The 14,756-nt window shown below is 52.2% G+C and overlaps 1 protein-coding gene across 10 annotated transcripts in view; it reads left to right on the plus strand.

Annotated features, from left to right (window-relative positions):
* The window catches only part of gdpd2 (glycerophosphodiester phosphodiesterase domain containing 2), a 351,510-nt gene that overhangs the window by 300,050 nt on the left and 36,704 nt on the right, over positions 1 to 14,756 (plus strand). For all 10 annotated transcript variants that reach the window (XR_011946672.1, XM_072505507.1, XM_072505508.1 and 7 more), the window contains one exon: positions 915 to 997. Coding sequence is in view for 9 of the 10 variants with exons in the window: in XM_072505507.1 (XP_072361608.1) it covers positions 915 to 997 (83 nt within the window). In the remaining variant the exon portion in view is untranslated. The remainder of the gene's footprint in view (positions 1 to 914; positions 998 to 14,756) is intronic.

The raw sequence follows: 14,756 nt of genomic DNA on the forward strand, positions 1-14,756 counted from the left end.
CCACGCCGCTCCGACACCGGGCCGCCGATTCTCCGGCGACAGGAGAATCAACGCCAATCACGCCCGTGCAGTCGCCACGGTGCTGGTCGGGGGCCGCTGAAATTGGCCCCCATGGCAATTTGCTGCGGGCAACGAGCCAAACTCCCACCGAGTTCCGCCGAGTCCCGCCAGCGTTGTTCAAACCTGTTACCACCCGGCAGGAGCCCGGACCCGCGGCCGATGTGGGGGGGGGGGGGCTGCTGGCGGGGTGATCTGACTCCGGCGGGGGCCTCATCGAGGGCCAGGCCCGCGATCGGAGGCTTCAGATCGGTGGGTGGCCGTGATCTGGAGGGGGCCAACCCCCTTCAACGCGGGCTCGCTGTTCAGTCGCCGACATGTTGCTTCCCGCCGGCGCAGAGACAGCAACCACGCGCATGCGCCGGTACACAGACAGCCGTGGTGCGCACGTGCAGACCCGCGCCGGCCGTGGCACGCATACGCATACCCGCGCCAGCTTTCGGCGTCGGTTCAGTGCACAGCACTCCGGTACCATTCCAGCCCCCTGAAATCCGGAGAATAACTGGACCAGGAGGCCCGTTGACGCCGGCATACACCACTCCGGTGTTTACGCCGGCATCAACACTTGCCCGGGATTTCGTAGAATCCCGGCCAGGGTGTGAGGAGTTAAGTGATTGTTGAGGATCGAGGGATTGATCATGTTTACCAAGAGTCAATCTGACTCCTGCCATTAACTCCAGACAATTGGGAACCCAGATTTTCTGTATTTTGCTACTTAATGCTGGCATTAATAATTACCAACTGCTATAATCTCACTGTGACCAAGACTGGTTCTTGTTCTTATCTAGAATTTCTGCCACACTAATTGCAAGCAAATGTCATTCATTTCTGCCACTTTTGTCACATTTTACTTTCAGAATCCTGGCACGTATTTGGCAATGTGGATAATCACCGACCTTGTATCTTTTCTGCTGATTGTCTCAATATATTTTATACAAAGGTAAGAATTTAATTACACCAGCCTGTTGCCACACTTGAGGCAGTAAATGGTAACAGTGATTGTTCCAAGAGGTCTCTGTAACAATGATAAATGTGTGTTTTGAATCTCAACTGTTAAGATTGTGAAATTTAAATCCCAAGTGCAAATACAATAAAGTTCCAAAATGTATGTCCCAGGGGTTGGATCTAAGGATGAAATCATGAAAAATGAACATACTTTACAATGGGAGAAAATTAGATAGGTTCCAGGCATCTTCAAGTTTTACATGGACAAAGGATTGAAGGGAATAAAAACTACGGCCCATAACCTCCTGGTTCCCCAGTGTCGCATTTAAGGGGGGTACCCCAATGATGCACTGGGGAATTCCTCCAGGGAGATCCCACGTAAGTGTTGTAGCCATCTGAGATGGCCACCTGCAAAGGACCATGGGAATTATGGCCAACCAGGACTCAGACAGATACACAGTCTCTGTGTATTTGAAACACAGGTAACCAGTCCTGACCGAAACCCCGCTCGTTTGCATTTTAATGGCCCATTCTTCCAGGACGATAGAACTCCAATCAAGCAACCGGTACAGCCACAGACTGATCAGCGCCACTTCCCTTGCTCAGAAAGCACAACTGCCAAGGTCAATGACCACTAAGGACCCGCCCCACCACCAAGGCACCCGCCCCTTTATTGGCCGAACTCGAAGACAGTGATCAGAACTATTGGGTCCAAGTTTAAGGACCGCCCCAAAGAGTGCGAAATCCCAGAGGGATAAAAGAGGACACAGCCATGTGTTTTGTCTCTTTTGGATCCGGTCTGTGCCAACCCAATTGTAGCAGGAACAGCCGGCTAAGTTCAAGACCAATGATCGCTACCTGACGGATGAGCCCAGCAGAGACAGAGCCACTTTCTTTGAACCAGCCAAGTGAAATCCAGATAAAGGCCTTATCCATTTGCACCGGCCGGTCGCCCTGAAGTTAAGTATAGGTTATTGTAGCTGATAGGTGCAGTTTAACTCGTAGTAGATATTGTGATTGCATGTTGAGATAATTCTTGTGTATATAAATAAATCATCTTTTGAACTAACTAACTGGTTGTGTGGTCATTTGATCGATATAAGGGAAGGCTTGTGGTTCACTGAGATAAATAGAAATACCCACAATATTGGCGACGCTGTTGGGTGGGAAAAACACCAACATTATTGGCAACTCCGCCAGGACTCGATTAGAAGTGACTTTGCCACTCCGAGAGAACCCACAAACTTTGAATCCAATTGCGAGAAAGAGAAAGAACCACAAGTGCAAGTCTCATATCGACCAAATAACCGAATTTCGGTAGTGTGTACTAACCCGCATGTGTACCTAACAGGAAGAGTAAGGTAAACTTGTTAGAATTGTGTACAACAATCGAGGGATTGTGAGCCGGAAAATAGCTTAAGCCATACCTGCTGTTCAAATCGCCGCCTTATTCCCCTGTCCCAAATTAAAAGTAGAGAAAGAGATAAGAGAAGTAATGGCCACTAAAGCAATGGAAAGATTGCTGAATCCACAGGAACCCGAGGTCGCAACGACCAACAGAGCAGAGCAATGCCCCATTTGGGAGGAAGAGTTAAGGAAATACTTAAAGGAGAAAGGATGGCCCCTTTGGTCGAATTTTTGCACTAATGATGAGTCAGGTCCAGGAAAGAGAGGACAGACTTGGTGGGAGAACGTAAGCGAGGTCCACAAGAAAAATGTAGGGAAAGTCAGCAAGCCGATGGCAATAGCGAGACACAGAGGAGTTGTGAAGACGCTCCTTAGGCAGTTAATTGAGAAGGAAGAAAAGAACGAGGGAAACAGTAACAAAAGCGAGAAGATAATTGAGCAACTCTGGGAACAGTTAGCAGCTAAGGATAAGGAAATGGCCGATGTAAAACGCGCACATCAATCTTTTCTAGTTCACCTTAGTAGCTTCCAGACCCAGTACAATAAAGCCTACCAAGATACACAGTGCGCAGTCCTGGAAAGAGAGGAAACAGAACAGGTCGCCCAGCTAACTAGCAAATGCACAGATTTAAAAGCAGCTTTGAGAGCGCTCCACAACTCCACTAAGGAACAGAGGCAGAGTACTGTTGACCATGCTGAATGCCGACAGAAGATAGAAAAGTTGCAGTCGCTACTCTCAGTACAGAATGGCTTCAGGTACACTTTGGGGCACGATTTAGATGAGGAATTGGCAAGAGTTAAATGAAAATGCCCAAAGAGGCGTAGAGGACATGGGAAATCAAAATCGAGCCCCCCACGCCCCAAAAAGGAAAGCACCCGCAGCACCGACTGCACAGGCAGCACACACCCCTACTCACAATTCGACCCCCATGAATCCGGTTCACACAACGCAAGTCATCGGATCAGGAGGAGCCTGATATTGTTTACACCACCCCACTATCCATAACCCAATTAAGAGATGCTTGCACAAAAATTTGTTCATTCCAGCCCACCGCAGACCCGCACAGCTTCTTTGAGGAGGTGCACCAACAAAACGTTATGTATGGCCTAGGTGAGAGGGAGGAAGTAAAGCTGATAGTTATGAGCCTTGAGCCAATCCGTAAGGTCAGTTTTGCCAAAACCCCAAAATGTAGCAGGAGAAATCCTACAGGAAATTAAAACAGCCATATTAGATGCCATCGGGTATAACAAAGGAGATCCAGTCGAGGGTTTAAATCACTGCAGGCAAAAGAAGGGAGAACATCCAACCGCATTTGCTGGTCACCTATGGATTCATTTCATGGCATTCTACGGACAATTGAACTGCACACACCTAAATGAGGAGGACACGACTAAATGTCCCGCACCTTAGTCTCGCATGCCACAGACGTAGGTCAAACGGCTTGTGTAAACTATGACCCCGCAGACCACACACACAATTAAGTTTGGGTGTTGAAAAGACTTTCTAGAGCATGGGAGCAAACCCTACACCGACAGACAGATCAGGACGATAGAGACGCAATCATGCACCCAGTTAGGATTAGCCAGGACCCAGCATGGATAAACGAGGGTAGACACGAGGGACAGCACCCCAGAGCACAGGTACCCCGAGGTTGTTACAATTGTGGCCACATAGGACATTACGCCCGCGACTGCCGACAAAACCCCCCGAACCAGCAACGATACCAACAACCAAAGCCCCCACCTAGGAACAATGTTAGGCCCATGCATAATGTTAGCGCCCGTTGAGACGACTTAGCATTTAACTCCACAGATTGACGGTGTTTGGACTCCCCAACTTGAGTCTGTGACATGCTGGGACAAATCAGGCAGACCAGTAGTTACAGGCATAGTCTAGGGACAGTCGATTTTCTTTGGGACACAGGAGGGTCCCGCGCCACTTCAAACTCCTCCACCATGTTTCAACAGGTCAAATGGCCCACCACACACACCATCACCCTGAGTGGATTCACAGGCCACATGCAACAAGGATATATCACAGCTCCTGTACCCATTCAGATAGGGAACATTAGCACCAAACACCCCGTCGTTTTAGTTGACTTACCCCAAACCGCAGAGCACATTTTAGGCATTGATTTTATGAGCTCCCATAACCTTTCGTTTGACCCAGCAAACAAATGTGTATGGCGAATGGCCAAAACAGCTACGGCTCCTGCTACGCTCACAGTAGGGGATTATGAAAACAGGATTTGCTCAGTAGGGGACTATTGGTTTAATAGGCAAACAATCAGTGCAGACCAGACGATTAGAGAGGTCTTCATAAAACACAAAGCTTCATTCGCACAACACAAACACGACTGTGGGAAGATCCCAGGTACGGTAAAAATTTCAGGTCCCAATCCAAAGCCGCAAAAGCAACACAGTTTCCCACAGCAAGCCGAGGGTGAGATTTCGAAGGTTATTAACAGTTTGTTAGACCAAGGAGTTATTCGACCCGTAGCATCCACAAATAATGCCCAATTTGGCCCGTAAAAAAGCCCGATGGTTCATGGTGACTAACGATCGACTACTGAGAACTTAATAAGGTAACCCCTTTAGCAGCCCCCACTGTTGCCACGCGTCCCGCGACCATGCTCAAACAGTGAGTACAGTCAAAGTACTTCACAGTGCTGGACATCAGCAATGGCTTTTGGTCCATCCCGTTAGACAGGGTCTACCAGTATAAATTCGCATTTATGTTTCAAGGGCAGCAGTACACATGGACATGCGTCCCACAAGGATTCCATAACTCCCCCTCCATTTTCCACCGACAATTGGCCATCGGACTTTCTAAATTTTCCCGACCCGAATGCCTAATACAATATGTAGACGATCTGCTCTTGCAAACAGACTAAAAAGAGGAACACGTAGAGCTCTTATCAGAATTACTAGGCCTACTGCAATCAACTGAATGTAAGGTAAACCCCAAAAAGGCTCAGATTTTAAAGGAAATGTTTCTTTATTTAGGCACCATCAACACCCACGGGAAGAGAGAAATTGAGCAAAAACGTATCGTGTCCATCGTTAAATTGCCCCAGCCTCAAAATGTCACTGCACTCCGGTCATTCCTCGGTTTGGTAGGATATTGCAGAAATTATATAAATGGTTTTACCACCAAAGAAGCCCCACTCTCAGAGCTCCTTAAGAAGAACGCCCCATGGGAATGGCTTCCGCAGCACACAGATGCCATTGATGATTTAAAATGCGCCCTCGGCACAGCCCAGGCTTTACAAGTTCCAGACCCAGACTTGCCCTATGCCATCGAAGTAGCAACCACCGACCGAACCCTGTCAGCAGTAATCCTGCAAGAACGACACGATCACTTAGGACCAAGGATTCTCAGCCTGCGAACGGCACTTGCTTGCAGTCTTTTGGGCAGTACAGTACTTTGCGTACATCACAGGCCTCAACTCAGTCACGATCTTGACTGATCACACCCCCACACAACCATTACTAAACGGTAGATTAAAGGACGGTTCAGTCAGCCAAATCAGAGCAGCTCGCTGGACACTACTATTACAAGGCAGGGACATTACGGTAAAACGCATCCAAACCCACACATTTCTGGACGGTAATCTCCAATATGCAGGGACCCCACATGAGTGCCAGATCATAGCAGCCCAACACCACACAGGACCCTTTATCCCAAAGTCACTACAGCCACGAGCAGGCAGTAAGACACAGGATTCCCAAACCAAAGGGGATACTTAAAAAATTTATGTAGGCAGTTCGTCCACAATCGAAAATGGAGTTAGAGTTACTGGTTGTGGAATTTATGTGGAAGACGCAAAGGGACACCCACTAGAAGAGATCTCTTTAAAATTGCCTGGCCACCTAAGTTCACAAGCAGCAGAACTCGCAGCCATAGCCTATGTAATTCAGCACCCCGACTCCCAACTCCCGCAGACATACACTCGGACAGCCTGTATGTGTGCAACAGCTTAACAGAATTCCTGCCCCTGTGGGAATCTCGAGGTTTAGTTTCAGCCGATGGAAAACCCCACCCCTCTGCCCTGTTGTTAAAGCATGTTCTCAAGACAGCCTCAGATCGCACATACGGTATCATTTAAGTAAGAAGCCATCATCGTTCCTCCCCACCCAGTAATGTAAAGGCAGATGCCTTAGCCAAAGCAGGATCATGCCATGGTCACTTCTGGCAGCCACCCTAAATCGGACCGATACACTCAGTCCAGGTTTCCCAGACCAATATTGAGGATCTATCCCAAGCCCAAAAATCAGACGACACCCTCAAACAGATTTTAGATGCCAACTTCCCAACCCCCTATGATAAATGGAAGGGCGCACTGACTGTACAGGACGGCAAAGTTTTAAAAAACGGAATTTATGTGGTCCCCACCTGATGCACAATCAATAACTCTCGAGACAAAGGGGAGTCATATCTAATCGGCTTTAATCAGCTAGAACTGTACCCAGCAGCGATGATACAGAGAGTGAAGGCTGCTGGGACGTCATCGGTTCTTATACCCCGCCTCTCAGGGCGGGGCTATGTACATTAGCCAATGGTAGACCCCTAGGTCTAGCCAATGGTCATTCACCTCTCAAGTACTGCAATACCTGGTATTACCACATTCACCCCCTGTTAAAAAAGAACCCAGCGGGGTGATGGCCAGCTTTACTGTCGCCTTTTGCATGGTAGTGTTATAACCTGCCTACGATTGGCTGGGGACTAATGACTATCCCACAATCCTGTGGGAGTATGAACTTCCCCAATGAGGGGGGCGGAGAAACTCCTAGTATAAATAAGCTGGCCAGTTCAGGAACCAGCAGGAAGGAGAAGGTAGCAAGGGAAGTTACTGCTACTGCTATATGTATATTGTTATAGTAAATAAATGTTATTACTTTGTATCCTTAAAACTCGTGCTGGATTCTTCGTGGCCCTTACAAAACTGGCAACGAAGGTAAAAGTGAATAGCTGTCTACACTGCTGAAGCCACCTCCCTGGATTTTTCTTGGATACAGGTTGGAAGTTGTTTTCTATTATACCATAGCTCTGTACAGACGTTTGGATGTTTTTGATGCTGCGCTGGAAAGCTGGAACCAGTACACACAACGGATGCGTTACTATTTCCGGCCAAACAATATCACTGAAAACGAGCGCCAGGTGGTCATATTGCTCACCGCCTGTGGCCCGCATACGTTTGGGGTGATTAGGAGCCTTACGTACCAGCTGCGCCGGACACCAAAACGTTTGATGAACTTGTGAATATAGTGGGGCAACACTTAAACCCAACCCCGTCCACAATAGTCCAGCGTTACCGGTTTAATACCGCTGAGAGGACCCCTGGAGAATCCCTTGCCGATTTTTTTATCCAGGCTACGCGGGATTGCGGAATACTGTGACTATGGTGAGACCTTGTCAGAAATGTTACGCGACCGTTTGGTTTGCGGTATTAACAATGCAGCAACCCAGAGAAAGTTGTTAGCGGAGCCAACATTGACTTTTCAACAGGCAATACAAATAGTCTTGTCCCGAGAGAGCGCAGAGCGAGGAGTACAGGGAATGGAAGTGCATGCCTTGGGGCGCAACCCTTTCCGCCCAAAAACGTCCCCCCGCACTCCTGCGGTACCTTGGGCGAGGCAACGTCCGGACCGACGCCAGTGGCCATCGGACATTCCTCCCCGAAGGGAGCCTTCTCCAGAGCCAATGGATGAGGAGCCATGTCCGTGTCAGACTTGTAGGCGCCGACCCCGTCGCGGACGGCGGTCCTGGGGACGCCAGAGGCACCGTCGTTCCGACCGAAACTGGGACCAGCCCAGAGGCCGTACCTTCCATGTGGATGAACCTGCGGCGACCACTCCTGAGGATGTGGAGACGGAGGACGACTGCCTGCAGCTGCATTGTGTGGCAGCTCCCCGTGTGGCCCCCATTAAGGTGACAGTACGGGTCAATGGCCACCCGCTGGAGATGGAGTTGGATACTGGCGCAGCAGTCTCCGTGATCGCCCAGAGGACATTCGACCGCATCAAGCAGGGTATACAGACCCTTACATTAACTGACTCACAGGCCAGGTTGGCCAGCTACACGGGGGAACCACTGGACATTGCAGGAACTACAATGACCCCTGTTGTCTATGGACGCCAGGAGGGGCGTTTCCCACTTATCGTAGTGCGTGGCCATGGGCCCAGCCTGTTGGGTCGGGACTGGTTGCGCCATTTGCGGTTGCAATGGCAGCACATCCTCCAAACAGTTTCTGGAGGGTTGACTGCGGTGCTAGGACGATACCCAGAGGTATTCCAGCCTGGTTTGGGGAAAATAAAAGGGGCCGTAGCCCGTATCCAAGTTGAACCAGGAGCCACGCCGCGCTATTTCCGGGCACGCCCAGTGCCTTACGCCTTGCTCGAGAAGGTAGAAGGGGAGCTCACTCGTTTGGAGAGTTTGGGTATTATCAGGCCCGTCCGTTTTGCTGACTGAGCAGCACCAATTGTACCAGTAATGAAGCCAGATGCCACAGTTCGCTTGTGTGGCGACTATAAACTTACAGTGAATACAGTTTCCCGACTCGACCGATATCCAATGCCTCGCATAGAGGATCTCTACGCGAAACTTGCATTCACAAAATTAGATATGAGTCACGCCTACCTGCAGTTGGAGCTGGACCCTGCCTCCCGATCATATGTAACAATTAATACACACCGGGGCCTGTATGAATATACACGGTTGCCCTTTGGAGTACCCTCTGACTGAACAATTTTTCAACGTGTTATGGAGGGCATTTTGAGAGGTTTACCACGTGTGGCTGTCTACCTAGATGACGTGTTGATTACAGGGACGTCGGAGCAAGAACATTTGGGAAATCTGGAGGCTCTCCTTAGACGCCTTTCGGAGGCTGGAGTCCGTTTACGTCGCACAAAGTGCGTATTTCAGGCAAAAGAAGTAGTCTACCTAGGTTATCGGGTGGACCGCGAGGGTCTGCACCCCGTCGCAGAGAAGGTGCGTGCAATTCAACATGCCCCCACCCCGACTGACACTTCGCATCTTCGTTCTTTTCTCGGTCTCGTAAACTATTACGGGAAGTTCCTCCCCAATCTGGCAACTACGCTGGCCCCTTTGCACCTGCTGCTAAAGAAAAATCACACCTGGGTTTGGGGTCAGCCGCAAGAAACCGCTTTCCGGCGGGTAAAGCAACAATTGTCGTCGTCTGGGTTACTAACCCACTATGATCCGGGAAAGCCTTTGCTCGTCACATGTGATGCATCCCCGTATGGTATTGGGGCCGTACTGTCCCACAAGATGGAGAACGGGGCCGAGCGACCGATAGCTTTCGCCTCCCGCACATTGACTGCAGCGGAGAAAAAGTACGCGCAGATCGAGAAGGAGGGCCTGGCAGTGGTTTTCGCGGTGAAACGCTTCCACCATCATGTGTACGGCCGCCATTTCACTATCGTGACTGATCATAAGCCCCTGCTGGGACTCTTCAGAGAGGATAAGCCAATACCGCCCATTGCTTCTGCACGGATCCAGCGCTGGGCTTTGTTGCTTGCTGCATATGAGTGTTCTCTGGAGCACAAACCAGGTACGCAGATAGCAAATGCCGACGCACTGAGCCGATTGCCTTTATCGACCGGCCCCATGTCGACCCCCACAACCGGTGAGGTGGTTGCAACCCTAAATTTTATGGACACCTTGCCTGTCACGGCATCACAGATCCGTGAGTGGACCCAGACGGAGCCAGTCCTGTCAAAGGTTCGGCACATAGTCCTGTATGGTGGGCAGCATAGACAGCTCCCAGGCAAGTTGCGGGCATTTTCCTCCAAGCTGTCAGAGTTCAGCGTGGAAGACTGCATCCTCTTGTGGGGGACGCGTGTGATTGTCCCGGAAAAAGGCCAGGAGCTGATATTATCAGACTTGCACAATGGGCATCCAGGCGTGACCAAGATGAAAATGTTGGCCCGGAGTTATGTCTGGTGGCCAGGCCTCGACACCGACATTGAGAAGGTGGCCCAAAACTGCTCCATTTGCCAGGAGCATCAGAAGCTTCCGCCGGCCGCGCCCCTACATCACTGGGAATGGCCAGGGCGGCCTTGGGCACGCTTGCATGCAGATTTCGCAGGCCCTTTTCAGGGATCCATGTTCCTTCTACTAATTGACGCCCAGTCCAAATGGCTGGAGGTGCATAAGATGCAGGGGACAACGTCCTGCGCAACAATTGAAAAGATGCGTTTATCGTTTAGTACGCATGGCCTCCCCGAGGTGCTGGTCACGGATAATGGCACTCCATTCACGAGTGAGGAGTTTGCTAGGTTTACAAAGATGAACGGCATCCGCCATATCCGCACTGCCCCTTACCACCCGGCTTCAAATGGGTTGGCAGAGCGCGCAGTGCAGACATTCAAAAGAGGCCTAAAGAAGCAGTCTTCCGGATCAATGGACACGAGACTGGCTCGCTTTTTGTTTACGTACAGGACCACCCCCCATGCAGTGACTGGGGTAGCTCCCGCAGAACTCCTAATGGGCCGGAGACTCCGCACCCACCTTAATATGGTTTTCCCGGACATTGGCGCAAAAGTACGCCGCACACAAGAACGGCAGGGACAGGGAATGTCTCGGCATCGTCCGATTCGGCAGTTTGCGCCCGGTGACCCAGTATTCGTGCGGAATTTTGCTGGTGGTGCCCAATGGGTTCCTGGTGTAATCTTTCGCCAAACGGGCCCTATATCTTACCAAGTGCAAGCCCAGGGTCGAGACAAGGGAAGGTAGTCCTCAAAATCTTCCACTGGTGCCTCACTCGAAGCCTGCGCAGGTCGTTACGGGACCAAATGGAGATAGAGACGCTGACATGACGGAGGCAGCAGACTCTGACTCCAAGATGGAGACACAGGATGCATCAGAGGGGGAATCCTCGGGTCCATGGGCCGTGGATGTACAACCGCGCCGTTCATCACGGAAGCGCCGGTCTCCGTCTCGTTACACGCCGCCTGATCCAGCGCCGCGTGCAAATGCCGTCCGGCCTGCGGCCAAACGAGTCCGACGCCTTCCTTCGCCAGGGTCTTCGGTGGATTCCTTGGACTTTGGGGGGGAGGGATGTTATAACCTGCCTACTTACGATTGGCTGGGGACTAATGACTATCCCACAATCCTGTGGGAGTATGAACTTCCCCAATGAGGGGGGGCGGAGAAACTCCTCGTATAAATAAGCTGGCCAGTTCAGGAACCAGCAGGAAGGAGAAGGTAGCAAGGGAAGTTACTGCTACTGCTATGTATATATTGTTATAGGAAATAAATGTTATTACTTTGTATCCTTAAAACTCGTGCTGGATTCTTCGTGGCCCTTACAAAAGGTAGGACCAGGTATGGAGGTACCGTGATGTCGAGGGTAACAGAAGAAGTGTTTATGGTGCAGCAATCAGACGATCGGGTGGCCTGGTCGTCCTTCTGGAGCGTCTGAGTTTCGGCGACGATCCTGGTGGGGGCCCCGGCGGTTGTGGCTCCGGGAACGTGGTGTCTTCCTCCCAGGCAGCTTCGTCACCCCTAGGCGGCGCTGTTGGGGCGAAAAGTGGGCAGGGGGGAGGGGCGCCTGTAGGGGGCGTCGGTGCCTGTTCGCCGCTGGGTAGGGGCTCCGGCGGCAGTACTGACCCTCCGGTCAGGTGCTGCGGGGTGGGGGGAGGGGCGATGGTGCGGGTGTGCGTGGGGCTCCGGCGGGCGCCAGGTCCCGAAGGGAGACCGTGTCTTGGCGGCCGTTGGGGAATGCTACGTAGGCGTACTGGGGGTTGGCATGCAGCAGGTGGACCCTCTCGACCAACGGGTCCGACTTGTGCGCCCGCACATGTTTCCGCAGCAGGACGGGTCCGGGTGTCGCTAGCCAGGTGAGGAGCGAGGTCCCGGAGGAGGACTTCCTGGGGAAAACAAGGAGACGTTCGTGAGGTGACTGGTTTGTGGTAGTACAGAGCAGCGACCGGATGGATAGAAGGGCCACTGGGAGGACTTCTTGCCAGCGGGAGACTGGGAGATTCCTGGACCGAAGGGCCAGCAGGACGGTCTTCCAGACCGTTCTGTTCTCCCTTTCTACTTGCCCGTTTCCCCGGGGGTTGTAACTGGTCGCCCTGCTGGAGGCGATGCCTTTGCTGAGCAGGAACTGACGCAATTCGTCGCTCATAAAGGAGGACCCCCTATCACTGTGTATGTATGCGGGGAAACCGAACAGTGTAAAAATACTTTGGAGGGCCTTGATGACGGTGGTCGTGGTCATGTCCGGGCAGGGGATGGCGAATGGGAACCGGGAGTATTCGTCAATCACGTTCAGGAAATACGTGTTGCGGTCGGTGGAGGGGAGGGGGCCTTTGAAGTCCATGCTGAGGCGTTCAAAGGGACGGGAAGCCTTTATCAGATGCGCTCTCTCTGGCCGGTTTAAGTGCGTTTTGCACTCCGCGCAGATTCGGCAGACCCTGGTGACTGTCCTGACCTCCTCGATGGAGTAAGGCAGGTTTTGGGTCTTAACAAAATGAAAGAAACGGGTGACCCCCGGGTGGCAGAGGTCCTCGTGGAGGGCTCGGAGGCGGTCTACTTGTGCGGTGTCACAAATGGCGCAGGACAGGGCACCGGGAGGCTCGTTCAGCTTCCCGGGACGGTACAAGATCTCGTAATTGTAGGTGGAGAGTTCCATCCTCCACCGCAAGATCTTGTCGTTCTTAATCTTGCCCCGCTGTGCATTATCGAACATGAAGGCCACCGACCGTTGGTCCGTGAGGAGAGTGACTCTCCTGCTGGCCAGGTAATGCCTCCAGTGTCGCACAGCTTCTACTATGGCCTGGGCCTCCTTTTCGACCGAGGAGTGGCGAATTTCGGAAGCATGGAGAGTGGGGGAGAAGAAAGCCACGGGCCTGCCCGCTTGGTTGAGGGTGGCCGCCAGAGCTACGTCGGACGCGTCGCTCTCGACCTGGAAGGGGAGGAACCCGTCGATTGCGCGCATCTTGGCTTTTGCGATGTCCGCTTTGATGCGGCAGAAGGCCTGGCGGGCCTCCGTCGACAGGGGGAAGTGTGTGGACTGGATCAGGGGTCGAGCCTTGTCTGCGTAATTAGGGATCCATTGTGCCTAATAGCTAAAAAATCCGAGGCAGCGCATTAGGGCCTTGGGGCAGTGAGGGAGGGGGAACTCCATAAGGGGGCGCATGCGCTCAGGGTCGGGTCCTATAACTCCGCTTCGCACTGCATAGCCTAGAATGGCTAGACGGTCGGTGCTAAACATGTCTCCTTATTGTAGGTCAGATTAAGGAGATTCGTGGTCTGGAGAAATTTTCGGAGGTTGGTGTCGTGGTCCTGCTGGTCACGGCCGCAGATGGTGACGTTATCAAGAAACGGGGACGTTGCGCGTAAGCCGTACCGGTCAACCATTCAATCCATCTCACGCTGGAAGACCGAGACCCTGTTCATGACACCGAAGGGAATCCTTAAAAAGTGGTAGAGCCGCCCATCTGCTTCGAAGGCAGTGTACTGGCGGTCACTATTACGGAGGGGTAGCTGGTAGTAGGCGGACTTGAGATCCACTGTGGAGAAGATCTTGTATTGCGCAATCCTGTTTACCATGTCGGCTATACGGGGAAGAGGGAACGCATCCAGCTGCGTAAACCGGTTGATGGTCTGGCTATAGTCGATGACCATCCTATGTTTATCCCCGGTCTTTACCACCACTACTTGAGCCCTCCAGGGGCTGTTGCTCGCTTCGATGACCCCTTCCTTCAGCAGTCGTTGGACCTCGGACCTGATGAAGGTCTGGTCCTGGGCGCTGTACCGTCTGCTCCTGGTGGCGACGGGTTTGCAATCCGGGGTGAGGTTCACAAACAGGGAAGGCGGGTCGACCTTAAGGGTCGCGAGGCCGCAGACAGTAAGGGGGGGTATAGGGCCTCCAAATTTAAAGGTCAGGCTTTGTAGGTGGCACTGGAAATCCAGCCCAAGAAGGGTGGCTGCGCAGAGGTGCGGCAGAACGTACAGGCGGAAATTGCGGAATTCCCTGCCTTGGACGGTGAGGTTCGCTAGGCAGAACCCCTTTATCTGCACTGCGTGTGACCTGGAGGCCAGGGAGATCCTTTGTTTTACGGAATGGGTGACAAGAGAACAGCGCCTTACCGTGTCAGTGTGGACAAAGCTTTCCGTGCTCCCGGAGTCGATCAGGCACGACGTCACGTGACCGTTGATGGCGATCGTTGTGGTGGCTTTCGCTAGCGTCCGGGGCCGACTCTGATCCAGGGTAACGGAGGCCAGCCGCAGCAAGGGGGAGTCCTGGTCGGGCAGTGCGTAGTCAGCTGTGCTGCGGGCCTGAGGCCCCATCCAAGATGGAGCCGGCCATGGGTCG

This window comes from Scyliorhinus torazame, chromosome 5 (assembly GCF_047496885.1).
Source record: "Scyliorhinus torazame isolate Kashiwa2021f chromosome 5, sScyTor2.1, whole genome shotgun sequence".
Classification (NCBI taxonomy): Eukaryota; Metazoa; Chordata; class Chondrichthyes; order Carcharhiniformes; family Scyliorhinidae; genus Scyliorhinus; species Scyliorhinus torazame.